The sequence below is a fragment of the Lynx rufus genome, unplaced genomic scaffold (genome assembly GCF_022079265.1).
Source record: "Lynx rufus isolate CCGP_SWC_20201006 ecotype Redwood Valley unplaced genomic scaffold, mLynRuf1.p SCAF_1, whole genome shotgun sequence".
Taxonomy (NCBI): domain Eukaryota; kingdom Metazoa; phylum Chordata; class Mammalia; order Carnivora; family Felidae; genus Lynx; species Lynx rufus.
This window is the reverse complement of record NW_025814823.1, coordinates 17,316,706-17,337,765: the sequence shown is the minus strand read 5'-3', so window position 1 is coordinate 17,337,765 and position 21,060 is coordinate 17,316,706. Positions and strand designations below refer to the sequence as shown.

Genomic DNA, 21,060 nt, shown 5'->3' with positions numbered 1-21,060 from the left:
TGAACTCAGAATTTTCTTTTAAATTTACTTTAACCCTTTTGCGTTTTCTCCAAAAATCTACGTACATAATGATGACTGATGTAGCTGATGAGAGGGAGCTGAGCAATTCTCAGGCACCCTGCAGGTAAGTCACAGTGATAATTCATTTGAAAGGAGGGTTTCAGACCTCCCGGGGAAGCATGCTGAAACACGGCACTTGTGGGTGTGGGAAATCTGTATCCTGCTGTCTAGGGCATGGCTGTTAGTGGATTACAGGGCTTACCCGGGTGGGAGAGTACAAACAAGCCGTGGAACTGAGCCTCCGTCTTGAAGTTCACGACCAAGCGCCCCTCTTCGCCGATGCGCATGCTGGTGGGATAGAGAGAACCTACATGGGGAGAGTGCGCAAGAATGGAAATATGGATGACCTGGGACTTCTGATGGGCAGGATTTCTTCCAAATTTGAAGTCAGAACGGTCTCATCTTTAAACATTCTAGCCAAGGGGTGCTATCGGAAGAATTCTGAGGGATAAGAGACGCAAAAGTATTTTGTTTTGTTTTGTTTTGTTTTCTGACAAGAAAAGATGTCTAGAAGGGAGGCAAAATAGAATCAGGGAATGTGAGAGAGGTCACTATGAAATATACAGATTGATTATGATAGACCAAGATTTTTCCCCCCCTAAAAGCATTAGTCTACATAAATGAAGCTGTAAATTGAGGGACACAGTAAAATTGTGAAATGTTGAAGATTTGGACACAGAAGTGGGTTTGTGTTCTCCAGAATGATTCCGAATTTTACGGGCTTAATAAAAACTCCGGAGCTTTTCCAAGACTGTTAGCAGTGTGACCAAAGTTGGTTCCAGATAGAAGAAGGAAACTCCTGGGGGCGCCTGGGTGGCGCAGTCGGTTAAGCAACCGACTTCAGCCAGGTCACGATCTCGCGGTCTGTGAGTTCGAGCCCCGCGTCGGGCTCTGGGCTGATGGCTCAGAGCCTGGAGCCTGTTTCCCATTCTGTGTCTCCCTCTCTCTCTGCCCCTCCCCCGTTCATGCTCTGTCTCTCTCTGTCCCAAAAATGAATAAACGTTGAAAAAAAAAATTTAAAAAAAAAAAAAAAAAAAAAAAAAAAAAAAAAGAAGAAGAAGGAAACTCCTGGGTGGCTCAGTCGGTTGAGGTCGTTTGTTCCAGATACTGAGACTTCGGCTTAGGTCATGATCTCATGGTCCTTGAGTTCGAGGCCCGCATCAGGCTCTGTGCCGACAGCTCAGAAACCTGGAGCCTACTTCAGATTCTGTGTCTCCTCTCTCTGCCCCTCCCTGGCTCACACTGTCTCTCTCTCTCTCAAAGATAAAATAAAAACATCAAAAAATTTTTTTCTAAAAGGAAAGAAGGAAACATGAGATCCTCATGTAATCCTTGAGAACCCTTGCATGGATCCACATTAAAATGTACTTAAATATACATTTTCTAAGGCAAAATACAGAATTAAAACATGAAAATGTAAAATAACCTGGAATGACCACTCAGGGTGCACATATTACCTATCACATAGCTTTAAGGCGATTTTACTGTGCTCAAGATGGCAAATTTTGATGCACTGTCAATAGTATTTTCCTCCTGGCTCACAGTAAGTAATGCAGGCATGATGCCCAGATAGGCACGGAACCAGAAGAGCAGCATGGGCCTGAAAAGAAACGGTACTCATCCTACTAATAGTAATTAGCTTTATGCTTGTGGACCTTGAATTATACTTCTGACGTGGAGACTGAAAGAAAGATTTGCAGATGCTTATGGGCTCAGGAGGTAGTTGTACTTACTACACTGTTCCAAAACATTCAGCTAAAATATCATAGAATAATAGAATTTTAAAATAAAAAGACTACTGGAGGTCTAGCTTATCTTTCAGAAGAAACTGAGGGCCACAAAGGTTAAGGAGTATGTTCAAGATCACACAGCTAGTTAGTTGTGGAGCCAGAACGAGGATCCAAGATATCTCTCCTTCCTCCCTTCCTCCCCTTCCTCCCTTCCTCCCTCCCTCCCTCCCTCCCTCCCTCCCTTCCTACCTTCCTTCCCCTCTCTTCCTCCCTCCATCTTTCTTTCTTTCTTTCTTTCTTTCTTTCTTTCTTTCTTTCTTCTTTCTCTTTCTTTCTTTCTCTTTTCCATGCCCCACATGGAGCCCAACAAGGGCTTGAACTTACAACCCTGAGATCAAGACCTGAGTTGAGATCAAGACTCAGACACGTAAACAACTGAGCCACCCAGGCACTCCCTGAGCCAAGAGGTGCCATTTCTTATGTTCAACTGGAACTTCCTCTATGCATTTTCTAGAATCTAGGAAACATGTTGACTGTAAAATGAACTGTAAGGATTAAATATCCATGAAATATATATGTTATATTTAGCAGGCACATATTATGCAAAATTTGGAGGATTGATACGATTTAGTTTTTCCATGACGAAATAATCTTAAAATATTTAATATAAAGTATATTGAAGGTCACTTCCATTAGTTTAAGCTAGAGTAAAAATTCCTCTTAAGTAATTCAAATGGGTAAGAAAACAAGTTTTCCAAATTATTAACCCACCTTGGAGTTCCGCTTCTGGTGGGCTGCCGATTCCATCATTCCACAAGATGGCAGTGTCATACACAAAAGTCAGACGGAGCTCTGACTTCAAGTCAAAATGTTGCCAGCCTCCTACCCCAACAGGAGAATGGAACACGTAGGAAACATACAGAGGCACTCGAAGGGTCACATACGACTGTACTAGATTTAGGACCTGAAACAATAAAATTGTACCTATCAACATGGTTCAGGGTTAATTAGAGGAGTCTAATTTTGTACAAGCTGTTGTCTCCACTCAGCTAAAGATTTTTAGTAGCCACTGAGGAAAGGAAGTGACAACATTTACACTACTGTCCCCTCACTTAATTAAGGAGCAATTAAATAGTTGTTACTACAGTACCTTCCTTTGCAACAAAGGATATGCGGCAGAAATCTTGAAGGTGAATTCCATTGTTTTGAGCATATTATGCCTACACAGTCTTTTCTGTTTTGTAACAGCTTTATTAAGATACAGTACACACACCATGTAATTCACCTATTAAAGTGGACAAATCCACAGTATTTAATATATTCAGGGAGAGGTGGAATTTTCAACACAGTCAATTTTAGGACATTTTCATCACCTCCAAAGGGAATCCCAAACTCATTAGAAGTCATTCTTTTATTCCCTCCCCCTCCAAATCTTTGGCAGCCACTAGCCCTATTTTCTGTCTTTATGTATTTGTCAATCCTGGACTTTTCATATAAATGGAATCATAACAATAGCGGTCTTTTTTGACAGGTTTCTTTCACTTATGTTTCCAAGGTGCATCCATGTTGCTGCACATGTCGATACTTTTATTTCTGAATAGCCTACCATTTTACGCATAAGCCACACATATTTAGCTGTTCATCACTTGACGGTCATCTAGGTTACTTCCTGTTTTGAGTTATTATGAATAATACTGCTGTAAGATACTATTAAATTACTAAAGGAAGATAAAATAAAGCAGGAAAGACCTAGAAGCAAATATGTTTAGTAATGACGTGTAACACTTAATATGTCTCAAAAATAATTGGTTGAAATGAAGTGAACTGCTTGGAATTTTACACTTTCCTTCTTCAGGTATTTTGCAGGTGGGCTAGGACTAATATAGGATAAACTAATATTTATTTCTTGAGCCCCTAGGTTCACAATAAAAGCCATTTAATACTTTTAATCTCCCTCATAATTATATTTATATGTATGTGTGGATGGTTGGATGGATAGATGCTTGGATGGATGGATGGATGGGTCATTGGATGGATGGATCGATAGATGATGCATAGAAAAAGAGAGAGAGGAAAGTTAAGGCTCAAAGAAATACATTTCTCACAGAATTCTTTAAGCCTCCTCAGTGGCCCCTGCCATTACTGGAGCCCAGCCTTTGACCTGTGCTTTTCTACTCTATCACACCTCATCACATTCCAAACAAAGCTGAGGGCGGTCCTAAGATCACCTAACCAACGTTATCATACTTCAGTCTCAAAACAGCTTTGCAGAATAGCTGGGCAAATATCCTCTTCTACACAAGAGGAAACAGACTTAAGTCAGATCATACTCTTGAGAAGTTCCAGCTGGGCTTTCTGATACCACTCTAATTCTCCTTCCACAATGAATGGCAACAGGGATCATAGACATGTGTTGGTGAATAATATGAATCATGAGAGCAATAATTTATCACTTTATCATAGACTAAAAAATAAACTCCTTAAATCACAAAAAATGATGATGTGAATTGCCAGCAAAAATATGTAAAAAGGAAACCATCATCCAAGCAAATGATTTGATTCCTAGCTGTGTAGTGACTAGCATTCCCCATCATCTGCTAGCCCGGCCTGCAGAAGGGGGGCCTTGCAACCAAAGTCCTTTGAGATTATTTTTGTGAAGTGTCGATATCATTGCAGTTAATGAGAACTGGATCTTGTAGTGCAATTTTAATACTCAGTGTAAAGGAGAGTGATTAAGTCAATGTATATTCCACTGAAAATTAAGATTAATATTTCAACCTGTGATTTTAATAAACTTTTAAAAATTAGGTTTTAGGCATGAGTTTCTAATTACACTTTCTAGGTGCTAATCATTTTTGCCAATGTTATGTATCAAATGTTACTATCTTGGAGAGAACTACTAGCATTCACTTCCTACGAATAAGTTACTTGGCACAAAGCTCTCTAATTCTATTTTCTTTGATTGGTTCTTGTGGTAACTTAAGAGTTTGGCCATTTCTGGACATGGAATCAGCATCTGACTGCCTTTTCTTGCTCATCACGGCCAGGTCTTCTGTGTCTGCTTAGAACCGCTGTCTGGAGTAAGCGTAGCCAATGGAACAATGTCAATCACCCACGTCACCTCCTGTTCATTCCAGAAAAACTGAAGAATGCAATGGGGTCAATTTAACTTTTGGATGTCATCTTAATGAGTACTTAATTTTCTTTCTGCCTGTATGACAGGGCTTTTTAAGGTGTTTATTTATATTAGAAGAAATACATCTGGTACATGCTCTTCAAGCAACTGTGACATGACATAGGAGTTTATGGGTCCTTCCGGATGTTTTGAGTTTTTTCAACAAAATGAAATGATACTTTAACTTCCATATTTGAAGGGAAAATATAAAATGCAAATTCTCTGGAAAAGGTAACACTGATATCAATTTCCACTACCACTACTAAGTGGCTAATAATGGGCAGCAAGTATATATTTGGGGAGGTATTGTCAGGTGAAGGGACAAAGGAATTTCTGCTGGGCCATGTCAGATGGGTAGGAGAGGGAAATAACAGGAAAGAAGATGAATACTCTAAAAGAAAAATTATACTCAGAATGTTGTCTAAGGTGGGAACTAGAGTTGAGGTAAATCACAGTAGATTTAATTGTTCACTTATCTGGGGGGTGCCTGGGTGACTCAGTCGGTTAAACACCTGACTCTTGATTTCAGCTCAAGTCATGATCTCATGGTTTGTGGTGGGTTCGAGACCCATATTGGGCTCTGCACTGATGGCACAGAGCATGCTTGGGATTCTCTCTCTTTTTCTCTCTGCCTCTCCCCTGCGTGCACACACTCTCTCTCTCAAACAAAAAATTAAATAAACAAACTTAAATAAAAAAAAAATCTTCACTTATTGGGGCATACAGCTTAAGCCATCCAACTTACATATTGCCTTATTGAAGTAGGCAGTATATATACGCACTGCTTCTTATAGAAGTTGGCAGTATAGGGGCGCCTGGGTGGCTCAGTCGGTTGGGCGACCGACTTCGGCTCAGGTCATGATCTCGCAGTCCGTGAGTTCGAGCCCCGTGTCGGGCTCTGTGCTGACAGCTCAGAGCCTGGAGCCTGCTTCCGATTCTGTGTCTCCCTCTCTCTCTGCCCCTCCCCCGTTCATGCTCTGTCTCTCTCTGTCTCAAAAATAAATAAACGTAAAAAAAAAAAAGAAGTTGGCAGTATATATTGTATTAACAAAACCTATCTAGATTTACTTTGTTCTTTTGCACCTTTTACTCAAGCAAGACTATATTCTACATGTGTTGAAATTAAGCCATGAAGAAGTCAATTGGCTTGCCCAAGATTATTCAGCACGATCAGCACGAACATTCAAGTATCCAGACCAGCACTATTCCAATAAAAATATAACGTGAGCCACACATGTAATTTAAAATTTTCTAGTAGCCATACTTCAAAAAGTAAAGGGAGGGGCACCTGGGTGGCCCAGTGGGTTAAGCATCTGACTTTGGCCCAGGTCATGATCTCGCGGTTCGTGAATTCAAGCCCCACATAGGGCTCTGAACTGACAGCTCAGAGCCTGGAGCCTGCTTCGGATTCCATGTCTCCCACTCTCTCTGCCCCTCCCCTGCTCACACTCTGTCTCTCTCTCTCTCAAAAATAAACATTAAGAAAAAAAGTAAAGAGAAACATGCTAAACTAACTTTAAGAATAGTTTACTTAGTCCAGTATATCAAATATATTACATTTTAATATGTAGTCAATAAAAATTTATTTATTTATTTATTTATTTATTTATTTATTTATTTAAGATAGAGAGTATGTGTGTGTACATGGCAGGGGGGCAGTGGGGAGAGGCAGAGGGAGAGAGAGAATTCCAAGCAGGCTCACGCTGTCAGTACAGAGCCCAACACGGGGCTCGATCTCAATGACCATGAGATCATGACCTGAATCAAAACCAAGAGTTGGATGCTTAACCATGTGAGCCACCCAGGCACCTCATGGTTTCTTTGTTTTCTTTTAAGTGAGAGTAATGTTAGTTCTGTGGAAAGCTGGGAAACTAAAAGCATCTAAAAAGAAAAATCTTGTTCATTAGTCTGTTATCATTGTGCATAGCCAAATTTTCTAGTTCTCTCCAATATACACACACATTTTTAATAGTAGCAACGTAATATCATTTATACTATCTTGTATATTGCTTTTTAACTTAATGTTGTTAGCATTTTCTCATGACAAGGAAAATTCTTCAGATACATGACTTTTGATGGCTATATAATATTTTTACCTTGTGGGTAATCATAACTATTCTATTATTGGTCATTTAGTTAATTTCTAATTCTATCATTGTAAATATCCCATAAAGTTATCCTAAATACTAAGGAATCTGTGGACCAGTATTGACCCTACCTCATTCCAGGGTCTCCCTTATGCATCTCTGATCTCATAAGACTTCAGAAAGTCTTCTATGTGGACACAAGCCTAGGCCTCTTTCTTCTAAGTGTTCCTGGATGTGTAGACTGCTAATACTACTAATCCCTTGGCTAAAGATTCTAACTTGTTAAAACAATGATCTCCCCTGGGTAGCTAAGTACATGCTTTATTGAGACTTTAAGCTATTGAGATCGATGAGCCTTCTTTACACATTCACAAACACCACCATCTTGATGATGTAGACATATTTCTGGTAACAAAAGGAGCAATAGAAAGAAATTTCAATCCGTGGGAAATCCATACTAGTGGTAGTCAGATAACATTCTAACAATTCTACTTCAATTTTTAATCTTTGAAATAAGCACAAACCACATATCCCACATAAAGGTGGGTAGATACAAGATTGTAAAATATTTTTAAATGATCATTGTTTTCAACCTGTGTGGTTTAATTAAAAGACCTTGGGTAGGGGAGCCCGGGTGGCTCAGTCAGTCAAGTGTCAGACTCTTGGTTTTGGCTCAGGTCATGTTCTCATGGTTTTGTGAGTTTAGCCCCGCATTGGGCTCTGTGCTGATGGTGTGGAGCCTGCTTGGGATTCTCTCTCTCTCTCTCTCTCTCTCTCGTTCTCTCTCTCTGCCCCTCCTCCACTCACACTGTCTCTATCTCTCTCAAAAATAAATGAATAAACTTTAAAAATGAAAAAAAAGACCTTGGGTAAATAGTCTAATCAGTGCTTCCCAATATGGTAACCACTAGCCATGTGTGGCTACTGACCATTCAAAATGAGTCTAGTCAGAATTGAGATGTGTTGTGCATGTAAAATACACACCAGACTTCAAAGACAGTAGCAAAAATAAAGTAAAATATCTCATTAAATATAATTTTAGAGGGGTGCCTAGGTGGCTTAGGCAGTTAAGTATCCAACTCTTGATTTTGGCTCAGGGCATGATCTCACAGTTGTGAGCTAAGTTTTGGATTTGTATAACTTTATCAGCAGGGGGCACAGACATAACTGGCATGCATTCTCATGACCACGGTTGGGCAGCATTTTGGTCCCAAGCACAGAGAAGTACATTTGCCTTTCTTGCAATTATATCTGGGACCACATCCATTCCTGTCATTCACCCAATCAAATGGCATTTAATTCACTCAATTAAATGTCCAGATAAGAATCATGATGTGGTTAACAGCACAGGTCTACAAGTGAATTGAATTTGGGCCATTATTTGAAATCTCTTTGCTTCAGCCTTCTTATCTCTAATAAGGGGGAAAAATTCATATTTGTTTCATAATGTGAGGACAGAATTTGTGGAAATATGTATTTAGAAGAATGGCGGGCACAGAGTAGACATTAAATAATTGTTCGCTATTGCTATTATTATCATTATTGCTATCGTTAGTACAATCATTAGGTATTTTCTCTTTTTCTCCAGAACTCAAAAGTAATGGGGAAAATTAGGGAAATATCTCAAAGAGCTACTATATTTCTTCTACTTTATATTTTCCTCTTCCTCACCTATATTTAAGTAATGTGTGTGTTGGGGGGAGGTGGGGAGAAGTAAAAGTTTAAGCCTAAGGAAGAAAGTAGGGGAAATGGAGATGAACATCTCTGAGCTCCACTCTAAGAGAGTGATCAACATGTCTTATTAGATTGTATTAATGTTTAGTTTATACTGAGGCTTTTAAAATTTTATAACAAGATCCTGAAATTTCAATGATTTATACTGAATCTGGTCATCTCTATTTATGTTGATTGTGATGGTGATACTATTAGATTTATTTTCAACAATTCTAAAGCAAAAAAACAAAAACAAAAACAAAGCTTCTAAGAAGAAACTCCTATACGCATCTGGGCATCTTAGGAAGGTAATGCAAACCAGTTAAGAATTGGATGAGATAATTCTTCTATTCCTAGTGTTAGGTACCGGAAGCCTTGCAGGCAGGTAAATCTTAACATCAGCCTCTGGTTGCTAGCTTTCACCTAACGGAGCAGACCCGCTGACAGCTGAACTACAGAAGCAGGGCAGTGACTTTTCTGCCTGGCAGTGGTGATAGGAAGGAAAAAGCACTGAAGTTAAAAAATTAAATAGAGGAACTGTGATTTAAACACACACACACACACACACACACACACAGCAAAGTATAGTCAATTTAGCTGAGCATTTTATGGTAAGATTTGGCTAGAGACATGAACACATTAGAGGGACAGAATTTGCATTCAAAATGGCCTTGGGGCAAAGCATATGACTTCAGGTCATGATCTCACAGTTCTGCGTTGGGTTTTGTGCTGACAGCCAGAGTCTGGAGCCTACTTTGGATTCTGTGTCTCCCTCTCTCTGCCCCTCCCCTGCTTGTGCTCTCTCTCTAAAATAAATAAATATTAAAAAAAAAATAATGCCCTTGAGACACTGAAGAAGTGGGCAGATGTAATAGGATAGGACTTCAGCGGGCAAGTGCAAGGTTTTCACTAGAGAAGGCTGTCTGGGTTGCAGATATAAAGGATCAAAAAATGCTGCCACTTTGCAGAAAAGATGGAAAACATTCTTGAGGGTGAAAATAAACTATAGCCTAGGTGAGACCCATAGAAAAGCTCCATGGTACTGAGTGAATGATAACAAAGAACTGGAACTAAAATGTAATCCTATTATATATCTTATTTTGTCTATGCTGATAGATCCTGTGACTTATGCCAGATCCTGAGAGAAGAGCAATGAGAAAGAAAACGGGAATGATTGAATAACGGATTGGAAACAAGTTCTGTGAGTCCCAGCTGAAGGAACCAGGGATATTTGACCTATAAAGGAAAAGGCTGATGTAGATTTGTTAATATGAGCCTTGATTTTTATTCTGGGGGAAGACTTTTTTCTTTCATGTTTCTTTCTGGTGGCAAAGATACACTGGGGAAGAGGGACCTGAAGAGGTAACACTTCCGAGGGCTTAAGTAACTCACCCAGGGACAACAAAGCTAGAAAACCTCAGAGCCAAATTTAGGTCTACATGTGCTAGTTTCTAATATCCATGCTCTTTCCAGCATTCCTCACTGTCTTCCTGTTGGTGTTTCATGAATTTTTACTAATCCTTGCAAGTTTCTGAATATTTTGCTGCTTTTAGAGGAGATGGAGATAACACCTCATTACCTGGGAGTCCAGTAGTCCCCAGATGTAATCAATGGCTGCCCATTCCACATCAACACTAGCTGAATGTGTCAGGTTTCACAGCTTCGCCTCAGGTTAAACTGATACTCTGTTGTCATTCACATTTCTAATGCTACTACATGTTTTATACTTTAACACCACAGGGGTATAGATCGGTCAAAATCCGGCCTCACCCTGGCGAAGTCTTGAAAGACATGATACATACGGGGTACCATTCAACACTTTAATGTGTAAGCCTGCTTATATAAACTCTTTGTTTAGTCCAGGCAGGACAGGGCATGGCTTTTAGTTCAAACACTCATTACGCTTCTAAACTACACTCAACATATTTTAGATTCTCTATCATAACTGCCAACGGAGATCTTGCCTCTTTATCATTTTGACAACAACTTTGTTCATGATGATGAGGGTAGGGATTTTGTGTGTGTGTGTGTGTGTGTGTGTGTGTGTTGTGTATTTTATGTGTAAATGTCTGCGTAGTATGAAGAGGAGTCAATAAACACGGAGGAGGAATAACAATAAGACTGTAGTACAAATGCTTTTGACTATGTTAGTGATGGAGAAATGAAGCAGACTGGTAGGCAAAGGGGATTTGAAAACTAGGCAGGAGAAGACGGGATAAAGGACAGAAAGATAGAAGGTGCAGGAAGAAAATAAGGAAGAAGAAAAACTGAACTCACCAGAGGATTGAAAATCCTCATCTTAGATGATTTATGATACATTACAGACATCTGTATGTATACACAATAAATGATGATGTATGCTTTGAAAAGAAATTAGTACTTGGAATTTTATAATATCAGAAGAGATTTGGACTTTATGGCAATAATTATACAGTGACCCTTTGATACAAAGACAATGATATTGATTCCAGAAGCAGACATGAATTTTCACACCAGTCATGACAGTGTCTCTTGTGCCTAATGAACTACCACCAAGATGGAAGCCTGGAGGTGGGCTTTAGTCCAAATCTGTATACTTGGACAGAACCAACTGGCTTTTCCAGTGACCGAAGCTCAGATGTTCAAAATCCATACCTGTCCATCCGTCCCGATGGTGCCTCCACAGTCAGTCAGAAGTTCTGACATGTCATAGTAGCTAACAAACTCCCATAAGCAGGCCTCCAGGTTCAGGTTTCGATAGAAGCGTAAGGTACTGGAACCTCTGATAGACGAGCTGTACTGGTAAGGATGCGTCTCTCCAATTATTTCTGGATTTTTTGTAGCATCAGTCAAGAAACCATGGTGGGTCTTCACTTCAGTATAGTCCAGAAGATTGGAGCACTGGTGGTTTCCAACTCTTGAGCCGTCAGGACTGAGGGTCAGCTCGAAGTTGGAAAGCTCTTTAGTGGAGATCACAGGGAGCATGCCTGCGAGGAAATGTAATCATGATGCCATTGTCACCAGCAAAGGGCTTAGAACACTTGTCATTTCTTCATCCTCCAGAAGACAAGTCTTATAAAATACTGTATGGCAGTGATTACTCTCAATGTGGTGTCCCAGATGTCCCCTGGAATTTTTCAGGAGATCTGTGATACTAAAACTATTCTCATAATGATTCTAAGGCATTATTTGACTTTCCCACCATTATTCTCTCACTAGTGTACCGTGGACTTCTTCAGAGGGTACAGGTCATCACACATTGCCACAGATTGAATGCAGAAGTAGATAAAAGAATTCAGCTGTCTTTCATTAAGCCAGACATTAAATATATTTTAAAAGTATAAGAAAACCAATAAATTTTTTGATTTATAAGTGATAGTTTTTTTTTTGTTTTTATTTCTTTTAATCTTTATTTTTGAGAGAGAGACAGAGAGACAGAGCACGAGTAGGGGAGGAACAGAGAGAGAGAGGGAGACACAGGATCTGAAGCGGGCTCCAGGCTCCGAGTTGTCAGCACAGAGCCTGACGCGGGGCCCAAACTCATGCACCACGAGATCATGACCTGAGCTGAAGTCGGACACTCAACCGACCGAGCCACGCAAGTGCCCCAATTATAGTTATTTTTGTTAAAAGTATGTTTTTCATGCTAATATGTAATGGATTTGTTATTTTTCACTGAATGAAAATAACTCCTTAATTTTAATTTTAAATCTAGGCCATATTTACAGACATAACTCATAAAAACAGGAAGTCTTTGAGATCCTAAATAGTTTTTAAGGATGTTCTGAGACCAAGAAGTTTAAAACTACCCCTATAAAATACAGGCCGAGGACTGGCAAACTTCTTCCATAAAGGGTCAAATAGTAAATATTTTAAGATTTGTGGGCCATCAGGTCTGTGTCACAACGGCTCGATGCTGCCATGGTAGATGGGAGGCTGCCACGGGAGACATGTAAAAGTATTAACAGAAGACTTTATCATGAACAATGGATTATAATTTCATGTAATTTTCACGCTCCATGAAATATTGTTCTTTTGGTTTTTTCCAAACATTTAAACATGTAAAACCATTCTTAGGTTGCAAGGTTGTTTGAAAAGAGGCAGCAAGCTGGATTTAGCACAGAGGCCACAGTTTGTTGAAGCCTGGTGTAAACAACGCAGCAAAGGACCATGAGAGAGGTGTTCTCCTGGAACCTTACCCACCTCTCGTTCTCAGATTCTTCTAGAGTGACCCTTGGCCTCACAAAAGAACTGGTCAGCTTCTACCATGCTCCTGGAAGAGCTGTGGCTATTGACCAATGCACACAATGCACAGTCAGTTCTGGGAGCAGCATGAGGGACCAGCCTTTCTATTAGGACTGTTATAGCTTGTTTTTCCCTGCTGGGTCCCTCCTTGCCCTTTGCACCTTTGAGTCACATCTCCAACATGAGCCTAGAGATGGGCTGGGCGTACGTGGGTCCCTCACTATGCTGTAAAGTAAAGAGGTGCACATTCTTGCCCACCTATCTCCCACCAACACAAATTTGGGTTTGTAATAAGCAGGAAAAACACAATTACGTCTTTTTTTTTTCTGAGAAAGAAAAATTCTACCTTATCGTTCCCAATACTGACCAGTTGTTTCCTCTCACCTAGCTACTTAAACTATAACTAACACACCAAGTGATGAAATTAATATTAACAATTTATTTCAGGTATAAAGTCATTGAGGGGAATAGAACTTGCAAATGTTTTCTGGGGGCGCCTGGGTGGCTCAGTCGGGTAAGCGTCCAACTTCAGCTCAGGTCATGATCTCACGGTTTGTGGGTTCGAGCCCCGCGTCGGGCTCTATGCTGACAGCTCAGAGCCTGGAGCCTGCTTCGGACTCTGTGTCTCCCTTTCTCTCTGCCCCTCCCCCACTCACGCTCTGTCTCTGTTTCTCAAAAATAAATAAACGTTAAAAAAAAAAGAAAGAAAACATTTTCTGTACTCGGGAAAATGTTCCCAGTGTGGATAAAGTTAATGACTCATAAATTCTGGCCACACTTTCTTATCTGGAGAAAATGAACACCATTTATAAATTGGATTTATAAAATTCCGGCTATGAAACAGCAAATACACACTGAAGGCTCAATGAGGTGTTGAGATACTTTACCGGAATTCCAAGTTTAAGATTAAGAGTTTTTAAGGATGGACATATTTGTGCCATTTCATAAAAACTAGCACATTAACCAAAGTTTCGCTCCATCGTGTTTGGACAATGTATTAAATTTATTTCATTTTAAAGAATGCGTAAATCGTCACACTTAAAAAAAACAGGATCGAGAGAAAGCAGAAACACTTGAAAGAAGCAGAAGGACTCGACGGTCAAGTTGCACAACGAACATGTATTGTCTGCTTGGTGATTTCGACCACTCAGTGACATGAACCAGGTACGGAGGAGCCCAAACCACTCCCGTGGCTTTGTTCACCCAAGCCACCTACCGTCTACGTGTGGCATCGTGACAGTGAGCTTGATAAGGTTTGTGTACTCTGGGTCCTCGGGGCCCGTGTAGCGCAGTTTAGCGGAGAATGGTTCTGCTCCCACCGTCCCTGGTACTCGGGGCTGACAGAGACCTCAGGGAAAAACGAACATGTTTATGCTAAAAGAAGAAAACAGACAACACCTAGAGAATGTTTTTAAACTAGGCACCCTTACTTTTTAAGTAATAAAATTAAAAATTCTCTGTGGACCAAAGCATTGCTAAGAAGAGCTATAAAAAAGCCGAAAACCCTGGTGTGAGAAGCAATCACAGCAGACAGTTTACTGGCTACTTCTTTACATGTTGGGTGTTTTATAAAGTTTGAGAAAAAATCGTTACTGTTCAATGTTTAATTATTCTGTTTACGGTTCAATTGTTTAATACACTGGGCATTCATTCTAGGTTATAATCATATTTACAAAGTCATTTTAATATAACATGTGAAAGCCGACAGGAAAAAATAACTACAGTTTAATTACATGAATTGGATGTTTACCATAGAATAATATACTTACTTACTGACTAGTCATAAAGTATCGGTATTGATAATCAAAGCAACTAAAAATGCACTCATCTTTAAAACAAAAAAACCTAAAGTCTCCTTAAAATTAGGGAACAAAATGTATACAGTAGAGTTTTCTCTATATATGTAACTTCTTATGGTATGTGTATTATGAATTATAATTTATAATATACATACTGATACAAAATATACTGATACTGACATATGCAGACACGTACTGAAACACATGACGATATAAGATTGTTTTCTAACATCTATCTAGCTCTCAGTGATCCTCAAGAATGCTGACATGAAAATCTTCCTCCAATGTTTACTTTAAAAGAATTGTAATGTTTTCATTTTCGTAACATGGAACAAAGATGCGGGGTTGTAATTTCAAGACAATTAGGCAATATATAATCTCTTTTCTATTTGTACAAAACAAAGGAAACAGACAAATATTTATTAAGGTAGCAATAAAATCAAGGCAGTTGCCAGCATCTGGACTATTTTATAAAGAGGGGGACTCATTTTTTTTTTTTTCAACGTTTATTTATTTTTGGGACAGAGAGAGACAGAGCATGAACGGGGGAGGGGCAGAGAGAGAGGGAGACACAGAATCGGAAGCAGTCTCCAGGCCCCGAGCCGTCAGCCCAGAGCCCGACGGGGGACTCGAACCCACAGACCGCGAGATCGTGACCTGAGCTGAAGTCGGACGCTTAACCGACTGTGCCACCCAGGCACCCCGAGGGGGACTCATTTTAAGGCAGTGTTTAATTTTTTTTTTTCCTTTCTGGTACTAACATAACAGTTTGGTTTTTAGAGGAATTTAAAAACCATATATTTTAGGGGTGCCTGGGTGGCTCAGTCGGTTAAGCGTCCGACTTCAGCTCAAGTCATGATCTCGTGGTGAATTTGAGCCCTGTATCGGGCTCTGTGCTGACAGCTTAGAGCCTGGAGCCTGCTTTAGATTCTGTGTCTCCTTCTCTCTCTGCCCCTCACTTGCTCATGCTCTGTCTCTCTCTCTGTCTCAAAAATAAATAAAAACATTAAAAAAAATTTAAAAACCGTATATTTTAATTCTAACAGAAGAGCATGTTTACTATATATGATATCAATAAATATCGATCCTGAGTATTAACTGTGGGAGGTGGTACCTATAACATTTCTTTATGCAACAAATACACTTCTGAACCATTATATGCAAAGGAAGTTTTAGGAATAAAACCTTATAAACAAACTGTTACTTTCAATTTTTTTAACGTTTATTTATTTTTGAGAGTAACAGAGTGCGAGTTGGGGAGGGGCAGAGAGAGAGGGAGACACAGAATCCGAAACAGGCTCCAGGCTCTGAGCTGTCAGCACAGAGCCCAACGCGGGGCCAGAACCCACAAGCTGTGAGATCATGACCTGAGCCGAAGTCAGTTGTCCAACTGACTGAGCCACCCAGGCGCCCCACCAGACTGTTATTTTAAAAATCTAACTTAAAAAAAAAAAAAAAATCTAACTTAAAAGTTCTTCTCCAGAGTGCAAGATTAGTTTATAAAGTAGAGTTCCTGTCTTTTCAGTGTTGTCTCCAGCTACATCCTGTTCTTCACCTCCAGTGTCTGGGCTTCGGCCCTGGACCACCCCCCCATGCCCCACCCCCATAATCACAGAGTGTGGACACCTGTACATCTCTCTCCACCTGCACCATCCCTCCTCGGGCCCGGTCCCCAGCAAACTCCTACTTGTGCAGCAACCAGGTCATCGTATAGGAGCCACCGTGTCCAGATTCTCCCTAGTGTCCCTCTCACATGCTTCCCCGTGTCTCTGTAGTTTCCGGATTATCCCAGGATTTTTCAGCCTTCTATCAGTAATTGCTCATGCTTTTCTTTCTCTGCTGTTTCCAAGATTCAGCGTAAGCAGTTTTTCTTTGAGGAAACCTTTCCTGACCCACCCAGGGTAGAACGAATCACTTTTACTGTGCCTTGTCCAGACTAAAGTTAATCTTTGTCCCCAGCTTGAGTGAATTCCTCGAGAATAAGCATCTTGATCTATTGTTCTCATCACCAGCAGAAAGTATGCGTATGGCAGCCTAAAGTCTGGCATATAACAGGTGATCACAACACGTGGAACAAATAAATACTTATTTTCTAATGAATATTTTTATAAAAATGATGTCATTTTTTAAGTACTTGAAGAATATTTAGGCACCCGGTGGCTCAGTTGGTTAAGCGTCCTACTCTCAATTTCGGCTCAGCTCACGCGCGATCTCGCGGTTCGTGAGTTCCAGCCCTGCGTCGGGCTTGGCACTGAGAACACGGAGGCTGCTTGGGATTTTCTTTCTCCCTCTCTTTCTGCCCCTCGTCCGCTCTCACTCTCTCTCTCAAAACAGATACATAAACTTAAAAAAAATTAAGCACTTAAAGAATATTAAGGAATGCATGGGGGCATTTGGGAGAACTAATAGCCAGGAATCAGACATTTGTGTATTTCACTGGTCGTCATGTGACAATGGCAGTGCAGTACCTTCTTCTCTGCTGATGGTTACGACAGGGCTCATCAGCTCCAGGCCCTCATTGCCATCGGCATTCACAGCACGAGCCGCACACTGCACCCGAGAGCCAGGCTGAAAGTATACGGAGTCTAAGGTGATCATCTTGGATGACGTAAAGAAGGTGTCAAAGTCCACTTCTCTCATGGGGCTGGTCACGCCATCAGGGCCAGCGGGAGCGCTAGTCAGCCATCGGTACCGGGTCAAGGTGTCGTTGATGTTCTCACTTGCACAAATGGAGCCTGTTTTGTCATAGTCTGAGTATTTAGGGTTGCAAGCCTGTGGGAGACAAGTGACTGTTAGGGCCACGGCACAGAACAGTGTGGAAGTTCTGCCTCTCAAGCTCTCTATACTAGTGTTTTCCCTGCTGCTTTCTGCCATTTCTACCTGCTATTCATGCAGCCGGCACATTTCTATTCTAGCCCTAACAGGCATGTGGACTCTGAGCTTCCATTTCAAATAGCTTACTGGGCGTTTCTACTCTAACTTGATGCCCGTAAACTTGCTATGCTTTGCATCACCTCATGACCCGAATCATTCTTGTTCTCCCTCCCTCCTTCCCTCCTCTCTCTCATCTTGTCCCCCACTTCCGGTGGGTCAGTGAACTTGGTTGATTCTTCTTTTGCAATGTTTAAGCCGGTACCTTCCTTCCCATTCCCAGCACCACCTCGCAGCAGGCTGGGGGTCTTTCCGGGCAAGTGACACACTGCTGTGTGGGGACACTCCAACACAGCCCTCTTCTCCTGCCGTTCCTCTGCGCGAGAACCCCCTGCTACCCAACCGATGAAGTCCACGGTCCTTCGTATAACGTGGAAAGAACTCTATAACTTGGGACCAAATTCTTACCTGCCTAGTTAATTCGATAAACATTTATTGTGTGCCTATTATATGTAGATCATTACACCTGGGCTGTGGTCATATAAAAATAACATATAAAAATAAGTGCATTCCAGTTTTGCTCGCAAGGAACTTGTAACTTAAAGTCAAGGAGAGGCAAGTAAAAAGTAATCATAATATGCCATTTTTTTAGCGCTATTCCTGTAGATGTAGCTCGTGTTGCAATCACTTCCTCCTGGAATGGCCTTCCCCTGTCTGACTCTTATCTTAAACTGCTGAAATTCCACACAAGTGCCCCAAGCCTCTTCTCACACATGGAGCTGGGGCTTTAGCTGGCTTTCATGGTCATCATCACATCTTACCCTCTGGTAGAGCGACGATTGCTATCCATTTTTCTCTTCCTTAAAAATCCAATTTTTAAGTTTCTTGAGTGCACAGTTCAACCCTTATTTATTTTTCTATCAATGGCAGACCCTGAGATAACAGGAGACAACACACTGTGTACACATGAGTTAATAAACCTTTGTTGGATAAGGAAGAAAAATGGGAGCTTTATTTGACTAACGTTATGTTTTCCTGTCCCCAAAGTTCAAAGCTTATGCCTTGTGGTATTTTCCACTTGGCATTTCTTCATGGCAAAGCCTATCCTACACTGGCTAACATCTATAATTATTTTAAATAGTAATTTTGCAATCTTTCTCAATTTTGTCAATTGCCTACTCACTGTGATACAGACGACGGGATAGCCAGACACAGGTCCAGCACTATCTTTAGCTCTGGAAGTGTCATCATACATCAGTAACGACACAATTTGAGGGACAGAAGGAAAAGTGACGTCTGCCATGCTGTTCATTTCTTCTATATACACAATGGCTTTGGTGACCTACAGGGAAAAGATAATTACCTTTGGTTATTAAAATATTTGGCTCTAGGAGCTTCTATTGTACGGTATGATACCCATGATGCTTGGCACGTCCCTGGCGTCACAATGATGAGAACTGTCACACGCAGGGCCCCTGCAGAGTGACAGGCCCTATGTGGTTTGTTCTGGGTGATTCTGGCACCTTGGCCATATCTTCTGGCACCAGGGGAGAGTGTATGAGCCCAGGGCAGCCGGGGGTGGCCGGTGGTTCACGAGGTATTTGGGTTCTATTTTTCCTCTCCAAATCGTGATGATCGCGGCTGAATCTGTCTTGGGTTGAGACATGGAAGACCCATGAAAGGGTCAATTAGTTGCTAGTGGGAAAAAAGCTGAGCGACAGGCTGAAATAAGGCAGATCCTAGGGGTCATGTGATAGCATGGCCATGCTGACGCGGATGCCAGTGAAAAGCGAGGCTTTAAATGAGCAGAGACCAGAAGCACAGCCTGAAGCCCAGGCAGAGCGTGATGCCAGGACACCCTGCCGATAAATTTGCCTTAGCTCCTGAAGAACCTTCCGATATCTTATATATCACAGTTTCCAAATCTATATTCACCTGTGGATTTGTAAAAGAAGCTGCTGTCCCTTGAAGTGACCTGAATGAATCTCTGTTCCTTTCACCCCGAAGAGTTTAATGCAATGCTCCATAAAAATAACAATAATCATTTTTAATGTGATCAAGGGTTATAAAAAATATATACGTGGGAAAGGTTTTCGGCCCATACTTCTTGAATTTTCAATATGACTTAAAAAAAAGCCAGGCACTGTAGCAGAAATACCATCAAGCAGGAAAGCTTATAAAATGATAACAAATACTGAAGGGAAGAAATCTGCCCAATTTGATTTTGTACTAATAGTAAATTAAATAATCAAAGAAACAGTAAATTTAAGCATAGATATTAGAAACATTGGTCTGTGCCTAAAATTATTCAGTTGTAGAGATTAAGGTTCAAATGTCAACATTCTGTAGAAATTATGTGTATCTTGAAGAAAATTGGTCGGTGACACAATTTAAGTGAAATGAGCACAGAAAACCAGTATTAGGACCATAACATTTTGGTCGCTGAGGCTCCGGACATCAATTTGATAAAGCTAGGATGAGCGGTGGGAATTTTGAGGGACAGCAAACTGTGACGTGGATTAAAATGTACATTTTAATGAGCTGCAGCACTGAATTTACAGTCTTCTCTTTATGCGGAGATGATGCTCTCTTTCTGGAAATGAATCTCAAATTCAATGGCTGCCGACTGAAATGGAAAGGCTAAATGGGCAGACGTGGGGCTCAGTGACTGTAGTCTCTGAGTTTCTCTACACACGACTTTTCAAAGGAAGAGTAATAGGAGCAACATTTATTTCTGAGGTGAAAAGGGGATTATGCACATCTCCTTACATGAGGCTTGCACAAAATTCCATTAGTCTACTGTATACCATGTGAGGCTTATATGCATTTTCCCCGATTAAAGTGCAAGCCCTGAATTTGTATCCACATTCTCTTACCTGAGTCTCTGCAATCATGTTCTCATCGGGTTTTAGGTGAACAGTGAAGGCCTCTCTCATTTCTCTGATCCCATCGAAGATTACTTCAATGTTAACAAGATGCTGTGTTTCTCCCTCCTTAAACTCAATTTCTACAAATGCAGAATCACAGATTGAAGTCCTTTACACACGAATATGTGAAATTTTTGTCAAGCTTTTTTGACAGTGACTCACAATGAGGAAAAACACTTCACACTGTGGCCCAGTGTGTGTGTGTGTGTGTGTGTGTATGAATAAAATGGAATCACAAGTTTGAAAACATCATTTATTTTTACTTCAGGTCTTGCACTTCAATGTTTTCCATTCTATTCAATTTCATCCAAATAAAATTCTAATCAGAAGCTACTATATTTGTTTGTTGGCCCACAGTCTGAAAACACACAGAGTAATGGAACAGAAGATCAGTTCTAATACTGAGGTGTAACCAGAAAAACAGACTTCTTGGTTCCAGAATTTCTGAGCCAATAGGATCCAAGTTAAGTGACT

The 21,060-nt window shown here is 40.7% G+C and overlaps 1 protein-coding gene across 1 annotated transcript in view; it reads right to left on the bottom strand.

Moving 5' to 3' along the window:
• FREM2 (FRAS1 related extracellular matrix 2) overlaps positions 1-21,060 on the bottom strand; it is a 164,087-nt gene that overhangs the window by 6,322 nt on the left and 136,705 nt on the right. The window contains exons 12-18 of the mRNA XM_047077382.1: positions 20,536-20,666; positions 18,843-19,001; positions 17,257-17,560; positions 14,206-14,337; positions 11,400-11,731; positions 2,562-2,754; positions 263-367 (exon numbers count right to left, since the gene is read on the bottom strand). Coding sequence (XP_046933338.1) covers positions 263-367; positions 2,562-2,754; positions 11,400-11,731; positions 14,206-14,337; positions 17,257-17,560; positions 18,843-19,001; positions 20,536-20,666 — 1,356 coding nt within the window. The remainder of the gene's footprint in view (positions 1-262; positions 368-2,561; positions 2,755-11,399; positions 11,732-14,205; positions 14,338-17,256; positions 17,561-18,842; positions 19,002-20,535; positions 20,667-21,060) is intronic.